We start from the raw sequence: 24,515 nt of genomic DNA on the forward strand, positions 1-24,515 counted from the left end.
CCCAAGACCCCACTGCCTGGGACTCTGAGAAGAGACAGGCTGAGGTCACGGCTCCCCTGCCCACCCGCCCGCCCGGGAGGGGCTCCAACTGGCTTGTCCTGGGAAGCACAGGGCTTGGTGTGACCCCTTGGCTCTGCCTTGCTGGTAAGTGCTGTGGTGGTTCCAAGGGCGCCAGCGACAGCGGCACATCACAGCGGGGCTGCTCCCTGGGGCGTGGGGGGGGGCAGCCAGGGTCCCTGCCTGCTGGAGGTGCTGGGTGACAGCAGAAGTCACCCACCCTCAGCTGCACAGGAGAATCATGGGGACTTTAAAAATGTCACCGCACAGGGGACACCTGGCGTTCTAGTTTGCCAGGTGTGGGGCGCAGCCTGAACACTAGATTTGCAAAGCTGCCCTGATGGCTCCACTGTGCACCGTGGGCTGAGAACGGGGGTGGGGGTGCAGACCTTCCCCAAACTGCCCAGGACTCGGGCCGCTGCTGCCGGCTGTCCCGGCTCAGCCAGGTTGGGCCACCTATTCAAGGGCGTTTGCAGAGATGAGGGCACAGTCCCAGCCACAGTAGGAAGAGCATGGCTCTCTGTCCACTGTGTGGTCCCTGCTCTCCACCCATGGACCCTTGCTGTCAGCCAAGGGGCCCCCGTGGCGTGTGCTGCCCTCTGGGACCTAGCGAGGGGCCACATGCTTGGCCGGCCTGTAGAACATGGGCACACACAACAACAACATCATCAACGGCAAGCGCGACTCTCGTGTAGAAGAGTGTGCACCTCCTACCATCATATCCTTTGGGGGATATGTCCCTGGTTTGCACCTTGGGAGCTATGGCCCGCTTGCCGTACGTGTGGCTGTCGTAACTGCTGTACTCAAACGAGGTCTTGGAGTATTTCTCCAACTCCTTGGCCAGGTTGGAGCGCGGCGTGGTAGTAGGGACGCTGTTTCTGTAGCCGTAGTGAGGGATCTCGAGCTGCTTTACAAAGCACATTGGCCTGTAAGCAAATAAGAAACAACCAACAGCTGGCTCTCCCGTGGTTGCGGGGCAGACAGGGCTCGCAGTGAGCCTGGAGCTCACGAGATGAACACACTCCGAGCCGGTACCTTAGCACACGGTCGGAAGCCTGGCTGGACTTGGACACGTCGCAGCTCTGGTGTTTTTCTTGGGCCTTTGCCAGCTTCTCTGCTGCAGCAATAGGGCATCCAGAGAGGCTGCAATGACAGACAGGGATCAGTTGTCTTCCCAGATGGCTCTGCAGCACACACACCCAGTCACCACCCCCACCCCCCATCAGCACAGCCAGACCCCAAGCAGGGGCCGGTGGCCATTTCCCAAACCCAGCCGGCTTTCAGGACGGCCGCCACGGGACAGCTGGCACGTCCCCTCTTGTCCCTAGCAGGCAGTGCTACTGGCCACGCCCTGTGTAAAGGGCACTCTGTCCTTCCCAGACAGCTAGTGAGTTTTGTGACACTCAATGGAATGTGAGCGGGTGCCAGTGTTGGCCACAGGCTCCGATCTCGGGTGTGCAGAGTTCTGCAGGGAGGGGCTCACCACGGGGCAGGACAGGTCTGAGCAGCACGAGCAGGGCTCTGGAAGTCTGGACTGACCACGTGGGCAAGCCCTGCTGACCACAGCACACGGCTGGCCCTCCCCTGAGAGAGCAGAGGCGAACTGGATCCCCTGGAGGACTGCTGGGCACCGTTTCAGAGCAGAGTCCTCATGAGTGAGCCCGGGTCTGCCCCTCTGAAACCGTGGTGCCTGTCGTTTCCATGGCATCACAGGACCACGGAGTGTGGGCACACGTGGCCCTTGATCTGTGTGCGTGTGGCTGTGTGAGGGTGGGAACGTGCCGTCCAGCCGTGCTCAGCACAACCCTCACTGCCCCCACCCCGCCTCATTCTGCAGCACAGGCCCAGGCCACTCTCCATTTCCTTGGACATTTAATACAAGTAACCAAATTCGCCAGTCAGGAAAGTGGGCCTTAAGTGGCGCGCAGGGCCGCCCGGTTCAGAGGCAGTTTTACAGGAGCTGTGAGGCTGAGATGGGGCTGGAAGAGAGGGAAACAACTGCCTTCTGCAAGAAAGCATCCGACTGGGCCCAAGGCAACCTAGCAGAGGCCGGATGCAGGAGGAAGGGAGGCGCGATTTGCCCAGAGCATGGGGAGCGGGGGGCAGCACTGGGCCAGGAAAGGCACAGCCCTCTGGTGCTGTGCACACCCCACGTTCCTGACACCTGCCTGCCCGGTGGTCCACACCGGTGACGGGGCTGCAGCAGAGTCTGGTGGCAGCCCCGCTGCATCCTACGTGCACGGTCTTCCCCTGCTCTGCGTCCCTCTGTACCTGGTGCACGGGACACAGTCCCTCCCACTCCCTGGAAGACAGGGGAGCCACTACCGCGTTCGTTCCAGGTTCCGGTTCCACCTCAGATGCTATGCCTCAAATGGCACCTTCCAGGTGGGTGAGACAACTAAAAGCCCCGTCTGTGAAAAAGGGGTCTAAGCACCTGAGCCCCCGTGAGCCAGGGGACCACAGTCTCGGTCCTCTGGTGCGGGCAGGAGACGTGTGGGCCTTCGGAGGGCCGCCTGCAGGTGGGGCACAGCACAGCACGGCGGGCTTACCTGCGGTGCGAGTTCCTGTTGCTGTTTACGTGCCCTCGCCCTGTGCAGCCCGGAGTAGGACACTTGAGAACGTTCTCGTGCATGGCGAGGACTTGATGGGAGAGGCAGAGAAAACAGTGCAGCATTAAAACCCGGGGGCAGGCCAGGTCCAGGAGCTGCCGCTGCTCTGACGACGGGGCCCGCAGACAGCACTCGGTCCCACGGATGTGTGTGATGGCTGGGAACACACGGGTCTCACCTCGTCAGAGTGGCATGCAGTGTGGGGTGCACTGGGGGGAGCTGGAGGGCTCAACTGGTCCGAGTTGGGTAGGGACGCAAGGGCCCTGATCTTGGTCCCACACCCAAGCCTGTGCTGCTGCTTCAAAAACACACAGCATCGTGAGCGTGGCAGTCAAGAGTAGAGAGTGAGCCCCAAACCTTATTTTTAAATCAAGTGAATTAAGTAACGACCTTCCATCTGGAACGGTCAGTGCTGTGTGGCTGAGCCTGTGAACCAGCAAGTGGGCCACATGGCACACAGCGGCCACGTGCGCCCGGCAGCAGCCAGCCTGCCTTCTGTGTGTTTACTACCCAGGTAGCCAGGGGCCTCTCTGCCGGAAGAACAGGCCACCACTCTGGGCTGCGGGGGAAGGCTGGTGGGCATGAGAAGTGAAGGCGGACAGTCAAGGGGAGTGACCCATGACACTGGCCCCTGTGCAGGTGAACGTGGGCCCCCTCCCAACAGAGTCTGCCCAAACGAGTCACAGGATTCTGTTTTCTGCAGCCTTTCTCCTTCTGGAAAGACCTCCCTGGGCTGAAACGTGTGTGATGTGTGCGCTGTCCCATGTGACGCGCTCACTGCCTGAGCCCACGCCTCGCCCCCCGCTCCGGGCCGCCCCTGCAGCTCTCCCAGTGGAGTCGGCCTGGCTCGCTCTGGGTTGGCCCTGGCTGGAAGGGGGTCCAGGACGCCTCCCTCCTGGGGCACCTTGGCCCCACTGCCTGGGTCTCTGCCACGTGAGCTCTTTGCCTGCACCTGTCTTCTTCCCCTGCCTCTGGGGTCCTGCTCAACTCACACTGTTCACTCCGGACTCTCCCCTGCTTTCCGACTGCCCCGTTAAAATGTCACACAAACCCTTCCCAGGACACAACTGCTCTTGGACAACACCCACCTTTCCCCTATGCTTGATGTCCCTGCAGACAGCCGACCCTTCACACGTCTGCGGTGCAGACCTCAACATGACAGCACCTCTGACCCCTGCCCCACGACGGGACCCCCGTCACCTCGAGTCTGCGCCGCCTCTGCCCCTCACCACACTGGTGGCCCGTCCTTCACCACTGCCCCCCAGTCCCCCTTGCGGACTTCTCTGGACCTCAGGCATCACCCTTGTGTGTGGGCCTGGGGCGGAGACACCACCCCCTCCCGGTCCCTCTGTGTCCTCTGACTTCTCTCCACCTGCCCTTCCCCCTGGGCTTCGCTTTCCTGTCCTTTCGTGTCCTAAACTCCCGTCTGTGGTTCTCATCTGGGCGACTTCACTAGTGTCCATTGACACCTCGCATAGGGCTAGCCAGAGAGCTCCCACACATCTGACCATCTCAACGGCCCAACAGCACTTCCGTTTCAGTGGGACAGATGCAGCCTCTTGTAGGTGTAACCACCTGGCTGTGTCCCGAGGCGCCCAGCCTGGCCTTCCTCCCTCACCTATGTTTCCCTCCCCCGGCAGCTGGTCTCCCAGCCCTGCCAGCCCATCTCAGGGATGCTTCCCGAACCGGCCCCAGACTTCCTGTCCCTGCCGCCTGCCTCCTCCAGGCCCGGTCACTTGCACAGGCCATTCCAGTTGCTTTCATAAATGCCAAGTTCCTTCTCCCTCATGCTGGACAGGCTGATGCAAGGAGGTCATCGCCCCAGGGGTCTCAGGCCCGTGTCTGCAGGGCCCACATCTGCCTTGTGCGGCATCCTGTCTAGGTGGGGCTCTCAGAGGGCCAGGGCTGGGGTCTTGGCCAGTGGCGTGGCCTCTGCCTGTAACACTGAGTGCTGCATACGAACTGGGGCTGCAGAGTTCTCTGCAGAGTTCGGCTGGAGTGTGACGTCTTCCCACTTGTAAGATGCTGTGAGGAATTTTACATGAGTAAATACTGGGGAGGCATCTGTGGGGTCAGTAGTGGGGCCAAGCCCCCTGGCCTGGCCCAAGGAGACCAGGGTGGTCTGCACGAGCCCATCCAGCAGGCAACTTGTCGGAGTGCGGCCCCCATTTCTGCTGCAGTTAGACTTTCCCTGTGGAAATGCGGAGTCAGGGGGATTTGTCAGCCATGAGGAGAAACTGATCTGTTTCAAGGTGAAAATACAGGCCTTATAGAAAAATGGCATAAAGAAGCTTTCTTTTACGAGACTGGCTTGTGGTCCTTGCCCTCATTTTGCAGGTGAGGAGCACCGGGCACAGGTGGTGCGAGCCGCGCCCGCGGGGCCATGCTGGTCAGCACGGGTCGGGGCTCGGCCCCAGTCTCCTCGGAGACAGGGAGGCCTGGGACACGGTGGGCGTGGCCCCCGGGGCCCGCGAGTTCCCTGCCCAGGCCAGCTTGCACCTGTCATGTCAGTCCCGGAAGGACTGGGTGTCTCCTGCTGGCCAGGCTCTGTGCTCGGCCTGGAAAGGCGGCGATACAGTCTGCACGCGTTTCCCTCGTCTGAAAACGGGCCAGCGCTCACCGTGGGCTTGGCGGGTGTTTGACAAGTGTGGGCTGCGTGCCAGAAGAGCGCCAGGCTCAGGGGCAGCCGCTGCGGCCACACATGCAGCCGCCCTGGTCATGTAACACACGGGGCAGGGCCGCTGGTGCCCACGCCCCTCTCGCCTGCTCCCAGGACGTTGGCAGGAAGTGTGCCTTTGCTCTTTTCAGCAGCCATTTGAAAACCTGGAGCCACGGCAGCTTCTAAATATTCTCTACCTGGAAATGTTCCGCTAAGCCCGTGTTCTAAGCCTCACCTACTATGAACCTCTCGGGGTTCCGACAGATTTACCTCGAGTACCCTAGAGTCAGCATCTTAGTGGGACCGGTCTCAAAAGCCCCAGCGCACAGCCAGCCGGTCCTCTCGCCGTATCTCAAGCCCAGCGACTCCACCTTCCTGTCTGGCAGCTGTGTCCTAGACAGGGCGGAACCCTCGGACCTAAGTTTCTACCGTCCCACGGTTCTTTCTGAGAACGGGCTGTTTTCCTGCACAATCAGCTCTGGTTGTTTGAAAACAGTCGGCACATTTCATGTGCCGACAGAAACAGAAAGAGTGCACTTCGGCTCAGTCCTGAAGGGAATTTAGTTGCTTTAAAAATGTAAAACCTAACTGATTCAAACAAACGTGCGGGGTCAGAACCCACCCGCCACGGCCTCCTGACTGAAGACTTTATTGTGCAGGGACGTCACAGGGGCAACTGTGACATGGAACAGACCTTCTGAGTGAAATGCAATAGAACACAAATATAAATACGGATTTGCAAATATGCAGAACTCCAGGTAACCGGGCAGCAGGACTCCCCAGTGGTTTTCCGGGGGCTCACAGCCGTTGTTGCAGGGGTGGGGTAGCGTGCAGACTGTCTACTTTCAGTGCTGCAGCCTGAGAGGAGGTGAGGAGGGCCGCGGCTGGCCTGAGGTCACAGAGCGGGCAGGTCAGCAGCCAGGCCTGGTGCTCAGGCCTGCGCGAGGGGGCAGAGGGGCACACACTGCCCACTAGAGGAAGAGGTCTGGACCCCGTCAGCCCCCACGAGCGCACCAGTGCTGGGTGGCTGCCCTCTGAGTCGATGGAAATGACAGAGGCAAGAGCGATGACTGAGACAGTGGCAGGTGTGTGTGCGAGGGCGGGGCGTCACAACTTACTTTCCGGAGGGACCCTATCTTTGTGCGGGCATCCGGACAGGCTGCGATGATGCGGGTACAGCCCGGTCACGTGGCCGGTTCCATCGCAGCCTGGGGTTGGACACTTGCTCTCTTTCTTTTCTGCTCTCGAGGGATCTAAAAGCGACAACAGGTGTCAAGAGAGTGAATTCTTTACCCTCTGAAGACAAATGTGATTACTTCACACTCTGAAGAGACCTTGACAAGTAAAGAAGTAAAGCAGGTGTCGGGAGACAGGCTGTGGCAACAGGCTTCTGTGTAGGTCTTTAGTTTGGGGTGATTTTTGACCTGAACGGTATAATCATGAATCATAACATATTTTATTTTCTGGGCTAAAGAGAACGGAGACTATGCCTCCCCGAACTCTGCACGGTCTCCCCGTGTGTTACATGATGAGCTCAGAGACACCAGCGGAGACCGGATGTGGCAGTGGCCTTCTCAGAGCACAGATGCGAAACGCAACCACGGGCGGACGCCGTGTGGCGCTCTTCTCGGCCCGAGTGCTCCGTCCGACTCAGACACTGTGGGGTGCAGGTGTGCCAATGCTGAGTGTGTTCTCTGCCACACTGGCTGGCAGCACATCAATTCAGAGACTTTCTGGAAATAAGATGCACTCTCAGAAGGCACTGCAAGCAAATGACCCGAGTGGAGGGGACCCTGCCTGACACAGGGGATGCGCAATCAGACCGTTCCAGAAGCTGCCGAGTGCCTGCCTGCTGGGCTTCTCCCAGTGCCCTGGGACCAGAGGACGGCTCCCGTGACACTGTGCTGGGGTGGCTGCAGCTCTGCGGGGGGGCAGGGGCAGTGGGAAGGGGCCAGAGGCAGAAATGCAATGGCATTGCTCAGAAATTACTTCTGCGCCCAGAACTGACCCCAGTGCATAAACGTGCAGAAGACAGCTCCAGCAGTAGTTCTAGGACGAAGCTCAGGCCCCACAGTATCACGGTGCGTGAAGCCCTGTGTTTGAGCCAGTTTTTGAAAACCAGTTGCGCAGATTATCAATCGACAGTGACTAGTGTGACTTGGTCTGGGGAGCACTGTGGTTAAAATTTCTTCTAGGTATTTAGTATTTTTATATTAGCATCTTATTAATCAAGCCCAATCATGATTGTTGAAAAATATGTTTTACTTTTGGTTAAGAATTCATTTTATATAAGGAAAAAAGCCTGCTTTAAAAATTTTAAAGTCTTACTGACTTTTGTTAAGCCATTCATGTAAACGGAAATAGACAAAGGACTTGCAGATAAAGGTTTTGATGTTCCTGTAAAGAGCACCCTCCTTTTTAACTGCTGAGGTGAAGGGAGCGCCCTCCAGGCAGCCGCCGGCCGCCCTCGGCCACTGTTGGTAGACGGCAGCCCCGGAGACAGACCCACAGGCGGACGCTGCGGTCTCGGTGTCAGGCGCCCTCCTGGAGCACCTCCCCCACACGCCGACCCACAGCCTGGCACTCCATTCCTTCGTGAGTAATTGCACAATAACACTTGTATAACTTAATCAACGTAATTATAAAAGTGCACAGTAACAGTGTCAAAGGAAAAAATTAAGATCATAAACTAGAGATGTAATAATTTATAATGATAAACTAGATATAAATGACTTTTAAATGACAAAAAATAAACCATGACCATCATTAATCACTGAGTGACCCTTTTTCATCAGGACACGGGACATCCAGTTTCACAAAGGGTCCTGGAGGCAAGGGCAGGTCTGCGTGAACACAGCGCGTCCCCGCAGGTCTGCGTGAACACAGCGCGTCCCCGCCTGCCTCGGGTTCTGGGAGACGGCAGGGTGTAATCTCCTCTCGATGCGTGAGCCGAGCCCGGCTGGGAGCTGCCCGCCTTCGCATGGCCTCCCTTGTTCTCTCGTTTCTTTCAATACCCACTTGTCTTGAAGGCAAACATTAGAGCAAACACCAAACAACCAAGCGAGCAAACAGACCGATTGACCATGAACTTGCAACAGTATCTAGAAGAAACCTGCATGCTGGTTTAGCTGCTCCAGTATCCCCATCCTAGTGGATGCTGAAGAAAAAACAGAAGTTTCACGTTGAACCTCTTGTTTTAGGTCACGAGTTTGGAAAGGTTCTTACCCACCATTTAAATCATTTTGAGAAGATTGAATGGAAATGAGCACTGGTACAAATGTTCCCTTCAGCTTTAAAAAAATAATGGGAGCTGAAAATAGAGACCGTGGTCACAGGGACTACTCAGACATCCTGGTAAGACATCACTTTTTTTTTCCGTGAGAAGGGCATCACTCCCTTTGCCTACTTTGGTGCCCTTGCTTGACTGCATTCACTTGGTTCTGACATAACTACCGGCATCTTCCAAAGCAACTGGGGGATGATGTGAAACACGCTGATAAGAGAGAAGTGAGCAGCTCTCAGAGGACGACGACCTGAAAAAACTGGGCTGAGGCAGGAACTCGTGCTTTCTGGTTCATTTAAAAAGTCTGCATCCTCAGCCTCCGCCTTTCAGGGAAAAGGCACATCTCAGCCTCACTGTTCATCCGTCTCTGTCCCCATTTATTTGGGGAACCACATAGTTTGAATTCCAATTCTTACCAAAAACCCAACCAAACACACCCAGAACAACAATCACAAAACGCAATGAGTCAAATCCACAGAGAGCTCTGGGTGTGGAGGGAGCCGTGGACACAGACGCGATGCCCAGTGTGCCCACACTCTACTCCTCGGCACGTCACTCCCCGACTGTCAACGCAGGCCCAGTGCGCCTGCGTGCCGCTGAGCAAGCCGTAAGGGCACTACTGCCTCCTAAAAGCGGTGAGCTATGATCCTCAAGCATCCAACTAACAAGCTCTTATAGACTCCACTGCAACCACAGCACCACCACAGGACGCTCACCCAGAGCAAGCCCGACCTCCGCTGTGCTGGACGCTGCGGCCCGAAGCGCCAGCCCTTCCTCGCACGCACCTCGCCCTGGCGGGCCTCCCTCTGCATCCCTGAGTCGGCCTCGGTGCTCCAGCCTGGGCGAGCGCCTGAGGGCTTCTGGCTCAGTCTCATCCTGAACTCGATCTGAGTCCGGCGAGGCCCAGCTCGCTGTGGGCTGTGTGCACACATTGAGAGGAGAGTACACGCCTATGTCACAACAGAAGGGAGGGTTTTTCTGAGGGTTTGAAGTTGGCACTGCAACTGATTTTCAAACCAAATTCCTGAAGCTCATGATCAGATCCACAGGGAGGAAACTCAGTATTGATAGGAATAGAACAGAAACCACAACATAGGGTCTTTCTGGCACTCACATGGGAGGATTTAAGGGATCACCAGTTTTATTCTTGAAACTGCTTCTCACCTAGTTCTAAGAGAGGCTCTGACTGACACAGGCAGGCGCCCCAGTGCTGCGTGTGCCCCCCAGAGAGCGGGCCGGCTGACCTGCAGATGGGGGCCAACTGCTCGGGCTGGGGCAGTCAGCACGGGGCCTGACGCGTGTGGGTTGGATGTGGAGAGGGGTGCTGACCTCTGCTTGCAGATTTCACGAGTAAAAGTTCGCTGAGACGGCCACACCGGGGGTTCGGGGTGTTTCACAGTAAAATAAGCGCGACCACGTCCCCACGGTGCCGTGGAGCCAGGGAGGGGAGCGACTGCTGGTCTTGGCAGGAGACGTGCAGCGCCTTGCAGGGCAGGGGGCTCCGGTTGCTGAGGCCCTCACGTGACTAATGTGAACTCGCTGCCCCCGTTTCACGTCACCCACCGCTCCATCCCTGTTCAGTCTCCACCGGGGTTGTGTCCTGTGGGGGAGCTTTCCCAGCCATTGTATCTGGTGATAAAACTTTATCAGCCGGGAGGTCACCTGCCCAGAGTTTCCCCGCCACTGACTGGCTGCTACGTGAGCCCTCGCCACTCTGAGTGTGGTCCGCTTATAAGACCGCAGGCCCCTCCTCATGGTTTCTCACTCAGGGTGTCTGGTGTCTGACCCTTCTGTCCAAGACATGCATTTCCCACTGAACCAGCCTAGCGCTCATCTGCTCTGAGAATACGACATTGAGCTGCTTTGTGTAATTCTCAGACACACACTTCATTGGCTCTTCAGGAACGTGATCACAAACTGTAACTCTGGAACCAGCCCTAAGAAATGAGCATCAGAGATCAAATCTACGGCAGGGCACATGTTAACTGTGACCACCATCCACATCTCTCCCTCGAGCTCATGTTTCTGAGAGGCAACTTACTTTAGGCAGAAATATTACCTTTACCATAGTATGGCTTTTTGACATGGCTATCGCTGGGCTTGGGCTTCCGCTCGTCCCCAGGCAGCGGTCGTGGCGACTGCTCCTCATAGGACCTCGTGCTGTCCCGCCGGCCGGCCTCCAGGGCCATCTTCTCCCTCATGGCCTTGGCCCTCTCCGTTTCCAAGGCAATGGCCTTCTCCAGAAGGGTCAGGTTGCCCTTGGTCATGTCGAACACCTCCTCGGACCTGTCTGAGTTCACGGAGGCTGTGTCGTCGTCTCTCTCAGGACACCCGTCCTCCTTGGCACAGCTGGAGAAAGTTCTGGACCTGGGGCTCAGCTGCTCCTCAAGCCTCATCAGGTTCATCATGTCAGAGTAGTTCCTGTCCGGCGTCCTCCCCGAGAAGTCGTCCTCCGGCCGCACGTGCTGGCGGACACTCGGGTTCTGCGGGGCGCCCCGGTCCTGAGGGCTGCTCTCGCTCAGCTTCCGGGCCAGGTCGAAGCACTGGTTCCGCAGGCACTCCAGGCTGCTCAGACACACCTCCTCGTCACTCTCCTCCACCAGCTTGTCCACCAGCCCGTTGTTCAGGCTGGGCTTCCCCAGCATCACGTAGTTCATGTTCCTGCTGTCCTGCTGTGCCATGGTGTCTGCGTAGCCCCGGTCACTCACGTTTTCTGTGAGCACCACACCATGTCCCTGTGCTAACAGCTTCAGGGAGTCCACTGTTTCTCTGACGACGTCGCTGTCTAAGTCTAGACTCAGCTCACCTTTCCGGCCCAGGCTCTCGTTTTTGTCACTGTCGTCTTCCAAACTGTGGGAGGTATTGCTGTTCATTTCCGACTCCGTCCGGGCCCGGTAGGCTGCGTCCTCCGCAATCTTGCCGAGATTCAACAAGGACTTAGCCACCAGCTCATCATAATTATCATACTCATCGTTATTGTTATCGTCCTTTTCTGCATCTTGCATTATTCGACTATTGTGACAATTCATCTGGTGATCTTCTGGAAAGAAAATAAAAAGAAAGGACAAAAAGAAAAGAAAAGAGAAGAGTGGCTAGAACTTGAAGTTCAGTTGCAACAGCAAGGACAGAAAAACTAACCGCGAGCCGCACGTTGCAGTCACACCCGCGCCTCGGCCCCAAGAAGGCGGTGGCGCCGTGAGGCGAGCAGCCTGTGCCAGGAACACAAGATGCTCAGGACACTTTCTCACTGTTAATTTCCTTAATTAACCTTAAAGTAAACCAGTGTGCATGGTAAGTAAGTATCATTTAAAGGTATTAGTTTTCATCACTTCTAAACTTTGAGAATGGCTTATTTTCTTTACTGGCTTTATTCATTTGTAGCCCAACCAGATGCACAGCCATTCTTTCCATTCATCATATGACTACACTTGGTGAGAGTTCACGAACTTTACTTGTTTTAACTCTCAAGCAGATGTTCGTGGCAACTGCTTCTGAGTGGTCTGCTCTCACCAGGTGCTCAGGCGGCGGGAGGGAGGAGCCTCCGGTTCCGAGGAGCCCGGTGGAGCCGCCGCCGCCGCGTGCTTTCAGTTTCAGGAGCACACGTGTGGGCTGCACTGGGAGTTATTTTGACCTGGGTACCTTGGAGATCATTTATCGGAATGCACAGGGAAGCCACAGGAATGCAGAGTAAGAGCTTGGAAGCAAAGCCCGGGCAGTGTGACTCCCAGGGGGAGCGTCTCAGTGGAGGGGGAGAGAGAGTCTGCAGCGGCCAGGAGCCTCTGAGGCTGGGAGCGTGGTGAGCGAGCGCAAGGACACCGCCAACGGCACAGACTCCAGCTGGCACCCAGTGTGGCGACCCCCACCTGCCACGTGGAAGCAAGAAAGTGTTGGCGAGCTGGTAGAAATGATGTTGAATAACTGCCCCATCCAGTCTGAAAAAACCACTTAGGAAATTTGTTAGTTAAAAAAGACTGTTAAAAATGACATAAAACACCTGTGTTTTACCTGAAGCACACCCTGCTCTGCACCAAAGGGGCCTCTGGGACGTGCATCTCTTCATGCCACAGTCTCCCCCACACCCACCACAGACCCGGGGGGCAGCCCTCCCCAGCCTGGGTCTGGGCAACTGCGCACCGCCGTCACACCCGTTCTCTGCTTCTGTGATGACAATACAGTGGAGAAGAATTTGGGAAGTTTGTTAATGAGCCGAAGGGCCCGGGGATGTTGACTGAAAGCTAGGTTGGGGCCCCAGGACTCCTTCTGGGGGGTTCACGTTGCCCCTCTGATTTGCACTTCGGCATGTCAGTCACAGGACACACCTCTGCAAGCCCACGTAGCAGACTAACATGCTTTTAAAACCTAACACATCCTTCTGAACAGCAGCAAATCAGATTTGCCACGTAACAGTCACAGAGTGTCACTCACTGTCTGAAACACAGATGGTCCCTCTTCTGGACAATCCTGACAAGTCATTTTCACAAGTGTGAGGACACGTAGTCCCCCAGAGCGCAATCGGGAGGAAGGCCACAGCACAGAGCATCACGGGCGTGTCTGTCTGCATGTGTGAGGTGCCGCTGGCCCAGGGCTCCTGAAGCTTTTAAGGACTGAAGGCAACCTGTTCTAACTAATTTTTGAAGAAATACAAGATATATTCTCCTCTCGATTTATGCTCTTGGATTGGCACATCCCCGTGATGAGCCCCGGCACCAGGCCAGGCTCTGTGCCCCGCACACAGCAGCAGGTGACGGCACAGCCAGCACCACCGTAGCTGCAGAGCACCACCCAGAGACGACAGCGATGTTCTGCAAACAAGGGACCTGTGTGCCACCCCGGAGCACTCTGAACACCGCATCAGGACAGTCAGGCGAGATTTATTATTTTCTCTCCATGTTCTCAGTGACACGCCTCTTGTCCTCCAGAACTCCGAAAGGAGGGAATCAGTGTAAATAGTGGAGAACACTGAGGTCATGTCCTTGCTCTTTAAAACCACAGGAAAGGCTGCATTTGGAATGTGACAGTGACGCGCACTATATGGACTGATTTTCCTACCAATCTTACTGTGGACGTGACTTCTGTGATGTCTCACAGTTCATTTGTCCCCAGGAGGAAATGGCTTCTGCTGTTACCTCTGGGCTGCCAGCAGCTCCCATCACACAGCTGTGTGACAGCTCCCACCCTGTGGACTAGCAGGTGCTACTCATCCCCCCCATAAGCTACCTCCCCCCAAGGATGCCAAGACTAACCCAGACATGCGTCTGCATACGGAGGAGGGGCTCTGAACAGTGCAGAGGAGGTCTCCCTCTCTCTGCAAACCTGGTGAGCGGAGGCCGCCCCCACTGTGCCTTCTGGCTTTGGAGCCTCACAGGGAGAACGGCAGGGCCATGGGCACCTGGCGTGGTGTTGAAAGAACAGACTCAGAAGGAGAAGTCTCTTGGCCCTGTCGGGCCACTCCCTTGCCAGTCGTTAGTTATATCATGCTGGTGACCTAACGTGGCCCTATGGACAGCTCTCCCAAGAATCAGGTGGCTGTGCCACGCAGGGCCCCACAGGAGCAGCACTCTGCAGGTGGGGGCAACTCCCGTGGGACCTAGCACAGGTGCAGGCCCAGGTGGCAGCACCTACGAAGGAATCACCTGCCGTAGGCCAGGCCAGGCGTTCACTGCAGGGTGGAAGCACAGAACCTCTGTATGGGGGGTGTGGAGGCAGCTCGGTCTGGTCCCTTCTGGGGGGAGACTGAGCCCAGAGAGCAGATGCACCTTTTGATGTCTTCATCACCCATGAGGAGCCTTCTTTTTATTGCTGCCACAGGTGCAGTACTGACCCCTAAGGGGCTTTGTGAAATGCTGTGGGTCTGAGTTCTGTCCTCTTGGACTCACACTGTCACAGACAATCTATGCTTAGCAGTTGGAATTTGAAAGCCGCAAGAATTTCTCCAACAGCAACAGAAATGCAGTCATGTAAGGTGTCTGTTCTCTACCTTCACAACCAGAATTTGGTGTGGTTAGAACTCTGTGGATTGTAAATCTACAAATATATGCACTGGCGTTTTATGCTTTGTCTCTAATAAAAATGTCTAAGAAACAACTTTACATTTCTCCAAGCTCTAGTCCTGTGTTACTGCTGCTCTTTCTAGCTGTTAAAGCCGGCACGGCCAAGCACACATGCAGCTCGGGAGCGACACAGAAGAACAAAGGCGAAGAGACGCTGCTTCACAGCAGAAGCTCCGCAGCCTTTCCTGGGACGCGGACGACGCGGCCTGACCACCGCTTCCATGGCACCAGATCTGTGCTTCTCTTCTGATCAGATAAATAAATACATGTCCACATTTTCTGTGATCAGTGAACAAAGAAATGCAATGTTTAGATTCTTATGATGCTGTCACTGCTGAAGAAGTGACAAGCACTGTGTGACAGGTGATGTGACCTGAGACATAGAGTCACTCTGAGTGTGGAGAGCGAGGCCCTGAGCTTAGGGACCAGCTGGCTGGCCTAGTCTCAGGGCACGTGGCTACCTGTCCACACCCAATGCTGACCACCGTGCTGAGAGAGGCAAGGGAGGGCCTATGGCTGCTCTGACAGATGACAGTGGGAGCCACAAGAGGTCCCTGCTCTCATGTCACCTTGCCAGTCAGCGACACACGGGAAGGCTGTCCCGGGATTTGGGGTGCAGCACTGGCCCTCCTCTCACTGACCAGGGAGAGGCCGGCTCATTGCCGATGCCCACACTCCGCCTGCCTAGGCGCGCAGTGGGAGGGTGGCTGCCGTCACCGTCCGCATCGGTCTGGTACAGTCAGAGGATCTGTCATAAATCCAGCCATGGAAACGTGTGGGTGGTCAGCCCTCATCTACCAGGGCCCGGACGACCGGAGTTGAGGTCCATCCCGACGCGGAAAGGAGAGGAGCAGATTAGGAAAATCCTGGATTGATCATTCGAGAGAGCACCGGCCCCGACCCCAGGTCTCTGGGAAGCACGGGGCACGGAGAAGGTGGAAGGGGTGGCAGCCGGGGGAGGCTGGCAGAAGGCTGGGAGGGGTGAGTCTGGGCATAGTCCTTCTCCTAGGAAAGAGCCCTGCACCCCGGTAGCTCCCACCCCGCAACATCCTCCTCTCCCTGGTGTGGGCTGTGAAGACCTCCGAGTCCCTGTACACTCAAGCCCACCCTCCCAGGTGAACTGGAATGACAGCAGCCCGAAGGTGGGGCTGGAGCAGAGGGGTGGCTGTCACATCTTGTGCAGCCAGGACAGTCCAGACGAGTCCCCCTGTTGACTTCACTGCTCCACAGTCTAATCCCTGCTACTGCACAGTGCTGCATGTCTCGTTCTGTTTCAGGGGAAGTTCCAGACTGAGCCTGTCCATAGTCACAGATCACCCAGCGCTTCTGGGTTCCTGGGGTTAAACGACCCCAGCTGAGTCTGACCTCACACTCTGACGGGCACAGGCATGGGGGCGGGGCACCTGCTGCAGGGTCGGCCTCGTCTTTCCTGGGGTCGCGGAACAGCAGTGCCAGACGAAACGGGAGACGGCTCTGCCCGCTGCTCCCACGGGAGAAACGTGGGTCCGGGGAGCCGAGGCGGCCTGTCTGCCCCCGAGGCTGGCGCGCCCCACACTGTCCTCGTCTCCGGTCACCAGCCTGGGTCTTTTCCCATCACACCATGCCCCGCCCCTGCCGCTATCCAGAGCTTGTGAATATTCTGGGAACCATCACACAGTACAGTCTCAAAGATAAATTCCCCGAGGAGTAAAAAGGTCCAAGTGAGGAGGCATTTCTCTGCTCAAGCAGGAAAGGCAGCCGCTGGCCTCCTCGAACAGCAGGCCGCTGCCAGGAGGCGCCGCTGCAGGGCGGGCACGGGCCAGCCTCTCCGCGATCCCATTTGAGGGAGGGCCCGCTCGACCAGAGCTGGGAGCCCCTGGGTTCCGAGTAAGGGTTTTCCGACCTTCTCTGCACACGTCTCTTGACCCTCGGCTGGTTAGTGTGAACAGCGAGAGTGCAGGGTGGTCTCAGGCAGCCCGAGAGCCCGCCTCTGCAGCCGCCCCGTGGCCCCACAAGGACCTGTCTTCTCCCAGGTCCACTCCCTTCTCGTTTGGCTCAACAGATGCAGAGATGGTCCAGCTGCGCTTTCACCGTTTTCCTCTTTTAAACCACAGGGCATCTCTCCCCACAGCCAGTCCTCTGAGCCCCAAAGCTTCTAGCGCCAGCTCTGCTTTCACTCACCCATGCACAGCAGCTGAACAGGGGCGGCTGGGCAGGCACAGCCTGCAGCCCCCAACCGCGCTGCTGCCCACAATGGGCACTGGGACCGCGTCTTCACAGGCTAGTAAAATACCCACTTTTTAAAGTGCTATTTAAAATGAATTACTGATAACTGACATTTGATTTTCCTATTAATTGTGGAAAAACATTTAGAATTAGCTGAGTTTTCTAAACCAAGAGAAGCAGCAGCAATGCATGTCAGTACTAATGCCCTGAACTGTGCAAATCCCCCAGAGTGACTTTCATGCCCATGTAGTGTAGACGCTTCATTTCGACAGCCGTGTGTTCGTGTGGGGGCAGCACAGGCCCGTGCCCTCCTGTCCACGTGAGGAGGAGGTGGCCTCTTAGGACCCCGGGGTCCTGCTCTGCCTGAGCCGCCCAGGGACAGCAGAGAGAAGAGGCACTGAGCCATCGCGGTGGCCCTGCGCCCTTCCTCCCTGTGCACAGTGCACAGGTTTCTCTGTTCCGATGGCTGCTCACCACGGGAGATGATTTGGGTGAATTATATGCAATCACCCAAAATGCATTCCTAGTCCTTTCCTGAGCGGCCCACTGTTTCCTCTGTGTCTGTCCCTGGGTTTTGGTCTCATGTCCGTAAGGTCTGCTCAAACTGGCAGCGGAAGGGCTAGATTTCTGGACTTGAGACGAGGCATCTGGTCTCAAATCCAGAGGACCTGGTTATAAATTTTGCTCTGCTCTTGGTGAGCACCGTGGCCCCTACAAGTCAGATGCTTCCCACATCAGACACACTGCGCAGTTGTCTCCCTGTCACCTCCAGACTGGGGCATGGGCTCCCCTTAGTGACATGCAAAGACTCCCCACCAGTTATGTACTTCTGAGTGTTTACTGACTTTGGGGGCTGTTACTCCACAAAGCCTTCCTGTGACTGGAAAACCATGTGGGCCAGACGTTTCCCATAGACATGCACGGCCTGCGGGAAAGCCCAGTGCTGCCCAAGACACGTGATCCAACCAGCGCCAAAGACACACCTTATACTAGTCTTCATTCTCAACTTGGACAAACTAGCACTTGCAACAAAAATTAGATTGACAAGACAGAGCAAATAAGCTGGTAATTCCTTCATGTAAAAACAAGTGGAATAAAATATATTAGATTTATTCTCTTACATCTTTCATTTCTCATTATTATATAAAAAGATTTTTGCAGTATTTTATGCATGTTGCTTGCATTCTTAAATGCACATGCCACTATATCCTCAGCAAGATTTTTGGCTTGTACTGAAGTGTCTGACAACTCATAAAACATAAGATATACTTTATAATTATGCAAAATTAGTTTGCATGCAGGAGGTTACATTTTCATCACAGACTGATATCTAGAAATGTTGCATTCTGCATTTATACTCAGTGAGAAGTAAAAGAGCCATTCACTTCAATATATCTGTGTGCTAACCTTCCTAAAACAATGTCTTCATGAGTGTAGGGAAGGACTAATTTTAAGATGATAAAAAAATCACGATTGTCTTTCTGCAAACTGTGTGCACAGCCTCCCGCAAGTGGAAACCTTGCACGCTAACCGCCCCATCTTTGTTTGCACGTCGGTCTCAGACGCACCGCTCTTCCGCTGACTGCAGCAGAAAAGCCGGCGGGCTAATTCTGACTTCACAGCCTGTCTGCACTGCGGCTCGCCTCCCTCATCAGGGACATGTCCCTGAGGACCAGGGGAGAGGATAATTGGCTCATCAGCATGAGAACACATCCTAAAGGGGCTCAGGGAGTGCAGAGGCCACCACACTACCTGCACCACCTCCCTCCTACTGCTGTCTGATGAAACTCTGAGCCCACCTACTGCAAACAGTCATGGTGCTTTCATAACTCGGGCCCAGTGCATCACCCTGTTTGAAAGGAAAAGCGCTCTGGACTCTACAAATTTTTTTTCAAGAAATATTTGTTTCTGTGAGGAGGAAAATACACAGGGTGGATTTTGTCTTGAATTGGTTTCAGAGAGAGTTGATTTACTGCTGAGAGGACGCAGACTGTCAGCGGCCGGCCCTGCATGCAGGGCCGACAGGCTCCTGGCAGGAGCAGGGAGGACTGCCCAGGCTGGCTGGACAGGCTCTGCCCACAGCGCCTCCCACGACTGCAGCGGGGAAGGGGGCCGCCTGGTCCTGGCTGACACAGCACCCTGTGGATGCCGCCCCGCACACTCTCCTCCTGACTCCGCTCAGCTTGCTTGGCCTGGCCTAGAGCAACTGTGTCCTACTTTTAAAAGGTTCTGAACATAATTGTTCACATTTTCACACAAGCTACCCAATTTCTCCTTTCATATGAACGTCTAAGAGCACACCACACATCTGAGGCCAGTGTGTACGAAGAACAGCACGCCGAAGGGAGCAGCGAGCCTTTAGGCAGGGAAGCCTCTGGTTCCAGCCACTCTATCCCAGTGGCCGAGTGGACTGTCCTGCAAAGTCGGCTGCCTGGGGCAGTCTGAGCTTCACTCGGGACAACAGGGGTTTACGTGTTTACAGATGTGTTTCGGAAAAGGAACACAGGAAGACACAGTCGTGTGGCCTAGAGGGCAGAAGTACGCAAATTTTCTCCAGGCTGGAAAGTGAGTTTCTATGTTCTTCCTTTTGGAATTTTCTGTTACATCCATGGGCAGACACAGTATGTACTTGTCAAGATACGAGTATGTGTATGTATATTACTTAAAGATGTTTTCTTTCTAGTGCCCTGAAGTATGAAAATAAACCATAGCACACTACGCAGTAAATAACAATTCTAGCTGTATCTCTGCAATCACCAGAATCCAAAACGATACCCACCACACCGCATGTAACGCCTGCCACTAGTAAAGTCTGCAGCCCTGAAACATTTCTCTCTGATCATCAGGACAAACAGGGCATCTCCCCTTAATAAATGCAGATGCTGAAATGCATTTTGAAAGTAAAATTTTCCATGCAAAAGGCAAGCCCATGGTATGTTGACTGAATAATAAGTATCAATTTTTTTAAAGAAAGATGTTCTGCCAATTTTTAAAAATATATTTTATTGATTATGCCATTACAGTTGCTCTATTTCCCCCCTTCATTCCCCTCCACCCTGCACACCCCTCCCCCACCATTCCCCCCTTTAGTTTATGACCTCGTGTCTCAAGTTTTTTAGATTCTATATCTCCCCTACTATTCTTACCCTCCCCCCATCTATTTTCTGTCTACTGTCTATGCCACTTATTTTCTGTTCCTTCTCCCTCCTTCTCCTTCTCCCACTCCCCTGTTGCTAACCCTCCATGTGATCTCCATTTCTACGGTTCGCTCCTGATCTAGCTGTCCTCTTACTTTGCTTTTGTTTTAGGTGTGGTTGTTAACAACTGTGAGTTTGCTGTCCTTTCACTGTTCATCTTTTTTATCTTCTTTTTTTTTAGATAAGTCCCTTTAACATCTCATATAATAAGGACTTGGTGATGAACTCCTTGAACTTGATCTTATCTGAGAAGCACTTTATCTGTCCTTCCATTCTAAATGAAAGAGTAGAGCAATCTTGGTTGTAAGTCTTTGGTCTTTGCTGGATAACAATCTTGGCAATCTTGGCATCAGGCAATCTTGGTTGTAGGTCGTTGGATTTCATGACTTGGAATACTTCTTTCCAGTCCCTTCTTGCCTGGAAGGTCTCTTTTGAGAAATTCGCTGATAGTCTGATGGGAACTCCTTTGTAGGTGACAGTCCCCTTATATCTTGCTGCTTCTAGGATTCTCTCCTTCACTTTAATTTTGGCTAATGTAATTATAATGTGCCTTAGTATGTTCCTTCTTGGGTCCAACTTGTTTGGGACTCTCTGAGCTTCCTGGATTTCCTGGAAGTGTATTTCCTTTGCCAGATTGGGGAAGTTCTCCTTTATCATTTATTCAAATAAGGTTTCTACTCATGGCTGTTCCTCTTCCCCTTCTGGTACCCCTATAATTTGGATGTTGGTACTCCAGGACGTTTAAAGATGTCCTGGAGGTTCCTCAGCCTCTCCTCATTTTTTTGAATTCTTGTTCCTTCATATTTTTTGTTTGGTCATTTTCTTTTTTCCTCCTTCTGGTCCACTCCCTTGATTTGAGTCCCAGTTTCCTTTCCATTACTATTGGTTTCCTGTGCATTTCCCTTCATTTCAATTAGTTTAGCCTTCATATGTTCCTCTAATTTATGGCTAAAATCAACCAGTTCTGTGAGCATCCTGATCACCAGTGTTTTGAACTGTGCCTCTGATAGGTTGGCGATTTCTTGTTTGCTTATATTTATGGGCTCTGGGGCTCTGAGTTCTTCTTGAGCCATGTTTTGATCTGTTCGCACCTGTTAGCGCCTGTTACGTATGAGGAGAGGAGCCTTAGTTGTTCACCAGGGCGGGGCCACCCAGGTCGCTGGTTTGTGATGCTGTATGTGGGGTGGGGTCAGAGAGGGAGCAATGGTGGTCCCCTCTATCTGCCAATTTTTATTTGGATTTTTTTGTGTGTTTTAAAAAAATTGTTGTTCAAATACAGTTTTCTGTCCTTTACTGCCATACCAAGCCCACTCCCCGTGCTCCCCACCTCCCTCCCATTTCCACACCCCTTAGTTGTCCATTTGTCCTTTATACTAGTATAAGTATCACTTTAATTAATGAAATAGGAACTTAATGTCACCTGAAATGAATTATGGTGACACTCTTCCCTGCTGTTCAAATGACAGGAAGTACAAAGCGGAACTTGGGCTCTGAAGTAAGAAGAGCTATCGTCGGAGTCTGGCCATGCAGCCCCCATGTCCTGGAGAGGACCCCATCTTGCCGAGCCTTGGTTTCAGATGGGCGTGCCAACGGTGACGCACCTCCACCCCGCCCTCCTCGTGGTCACTGTGCAGGCTGTGACTGCACCCCTGGAGGCGGTCAGCACGAGCAATGTGGTTCTGGAGGGCCTGCAGTTAAAACACATGCCTAATTCCCACATTACAAATAAAGGTCCCTCTGTAGTCTGTGGGCTCCTACTGCAATAGTCTGCTGGTCTGCGTACACTCGCTGTATCTAAAACAAACCTCTCGCAAACTCCACGTTTCGGCTCAGGATGGAGGTGCAGATGCGGCTGGTTGGTGGGCACAGCAGCCTGTTGGGGGAAACGCCAGGCTCTCTAGCAGCTCCCGAGGCTGGTGCCAGTCCTACCTGTGCAGCTCTATCCCAGTGCCTGGTTTCATGCTTGAGGACCATCTGCTATGTGTGGACACGGATGTGAACTTGGGAGCCAGACTCTCCCACCATTAGAGATGCTCTGCATTTCTGCTAATGGGAGGTCGCTTCTATTTGCTAAGAAAGAGGCACCATTGTCCTTAGAAAAACCTGCTGATGACCCAGGGATGTGAGGGTCACCCTGAGTGTAAACCAAAGTCACTAAGGACTGACTCCAAGGCAGGCGTGGGGAGGACAAAGCACACTGTGTGGGACATCCTGCACCCGTGGCACTTCTCCCATTAAGACGCTGCTAGTAAGAGACAGAAAGTTGCCAAGCTGATGGTGATTGTGGTGCTGAATGAAGCGGTGGGAGAAAGAGCAGTCTGGTCGGTGAACACACGAAGACAGGAGACTGGCAGACAGATGCCTCGCAAAACCCATGGCACCAGATTAGACAAGGCCGGGCATGTGATTGGGCAAAGTGGGTGCTACGTCCACAAGGCTGTCAGGCCCTCCGATCTAGACTCTTCCAGAAGACTCTGACCCTGAGCGCCTATGCAACCACGGCGGGGTGACCTCGGCCAAGTGGGGTCTTGGATCACCTGTTTGTGGGGCTCCTCCAAGGATCGCTTCTCCCTGTGATAGGAGGCCTGTGCCCCGGTTTCCAGGAATCAGTTCCGGGGTAATTTCTTCTGAGGGGTCCGCTCCTCTGACCGGGAACCCCTGCAGAGAAGACTGGGGACGCAGGTGTGTGTGGCACACCGCAGCCTCCCCACGCACCAAGACCTCCTGCAGCAGCTCCAGAGCTGAGCCGCTTGAAGCTCACGTGACAGAGGCCTCCAGAAGGTGCCTGACTGGGGACTGGAATGCAAGGTGTGAGTCCTGAACTGATCACTGGCCTCATCAGGCTGTCTGCTTTCTAGAACGTGCTTCCTAGTGAGCTTCCAGCTCAGACCCCTCGTTCACCAAGCGCTGGTCTCGTGCCTGCTGGGTCCTATGACTAGGCTGTCTGGGGCCAACAAAATAACTGGGCAACTGTTGGCTTCCTGGTGCCTCACACCACCATAGACTGTGCCACTTACTTGAATTTGCTAGAAAGTCATGAGTTTTGATTTGCTACCCCTCCTAAAATTATGTTCTAAGGGAGAAGTTAAAAAGCCCCATGTACTCACATTGTAAAGCCATTTCAACAATGCTCTGGCTACTTTTTCAAAATGTGTTGTATTGTACCTTTAGAAGTAGATTATTTAAAATATGTCCTTAAGTAAACTAATGTTGGGAGTTTAATTCCAGCAAATGGATAGCAGAACCTAAAATCTGGTCAAGACCTTTGGTTAAATGATGCATGTACGCAATTCCCTCCTACATCACCCCACTGCATGGTGGACACCTGCACCTCCAAACACGATTGCCCAGGGCTGTCCAAGCAGCATGAGAACGGGAGGAAGCCACACTCGTGCCACCTCTGTGATGAGGCACTGTCACTTACAAGTCGTTCACCAGCCCCGACAACTCCTGATTTCATCCGTAGCCACAAACGTTCCATGTAATGCCTGGAAATGATCTGCCAACCAGGCTTCCCTAGCTCCCCACCTGTGCTGCTGCACAGGGCTACTTACTGCTTCTCGTCTGAGACTGGAAGTCCCCGCCATCTCCTCGGTGACCCCAGGGCCCACGGCACCTCTGTCTCCTGCTCTGTCACACCCAAGCCACACTCTGCATGGTCACAACCAGAAAAATAGCCTTGGAAGACAGAACTCATGCGTGTGTCTGGGTGCATGCACATATGAGAGACGTGTCTGTGCCCCTACGTAAATCTCAGTGGTGACCTGCCCTCTTAGGACTGTTAGCCACTGTAACAGCTGGGGACTAGGACAACAAACTCAGGTTTCCTGGAACAAACTCTTACGACGACTGAGGGACGAATGATCCTTTTTGCTGCCACACAAGATTAGCGACCACCAGCTCGCCCCTACCTGGTCTAAAGACACTGCTCCACTGGCTCAAACAGCTGTCCTCCATCCTAAGAAGTCCAGACTTCAGATTCCTGATCGGCTTTGAGCCCAAGGAAGAAGTGTAAGGAAAAAAAAACACTCCCTTCACTTTTAAAGATGTTTTGGCATTTCTTTGCGAGACAAACTCTAAATTGGTAAAGACTCTGCAAACAATTTCCACTTTCTAGAAAAGAAATGACCTTCTCGAAAGGGTCAGCTCCGAAGCCATGTTCTGGCGTCTGACGCTACTGGAGGACTCGACACAGAGCAGGGTCCCCCGGGATGCGGGAGTCCCGCTGTGCGGCACCCACGGCGCTGGGCACCGCGGAGCCGAAGCACGCTCCCCTGGCAGGGGCGCGGGTGCCGGCTCAGGCAAGGCAGCCCTCCTCTTTGTCCCCGAGTGGAAGGGACTGTGGGGAGGCTCTCACCGTCCATGGGTGAGGCCCCCGGGAGGCGTGGGGACAGAGCACCCAACAGCGCTCTTCCAGCAACAGTGCCTCTTGGTAGGGCACCGAGAACATGCAAA

The 24,515-nt window shown here is 54.4% G+C and overlaps 1 protein-coding gene across 1 annotated transcript in view; it reads right to left on the reverse strand.

Moving 5' to 3' along the window:
* Positions 1 to 24,515, reverse strand: part of MYT1L (myelin transcription factor 1 like) — a 106,126-nt gene that overhangs the window by 52,827 nt on the left and 28,784 nt on the right. Inside the window, exons 6-10 of the mRNA XM_053666884.1 lie at positions 10,674 to 11,648; positions 6,444 to 6,578; positions 2,607 to 2,697; positions 1,093 to 1,200; positions 772 to 983 (exon numbers count right to left, since the gene is read on the reverse strand). Of these exons, the coding sequence (XP_053522859.1) occupies positions 772 to 983; positions 1,093 to 1,200; positions 2,607 to 2,697; positions 6,444 to 6,578; positions 10,674 to 11,648 (1,521 nt within the window). The remainder of the gene's footprint in view (positions 1 to 771; positions 984 to 1,092; positions 1,201 to 2,606; positions 2,698 to 6,443; positions 6,579 to 10,673; positions 11,649 to 24,515) is intronic.

The sequence above is a fragment of the Artibeus jamaicensis genome, unplaced genomic scaffold (genome assembly GCF_021234435.1).
Source record: "Artibeus jamaicensis isolate MK-2021 breed Jamaican fruit bat unplaced genomic scaffold, CSHL_Jam_final contig_465, whole genome shotgun sequence".
Taxonomy (NCBI): domain Eukaryota; kingdom Metazoa; phylum Chordata; class Mammalia; order Chiroptera; family Phyllostomidae; genus Artibeus; species Artibeus jamaicensis.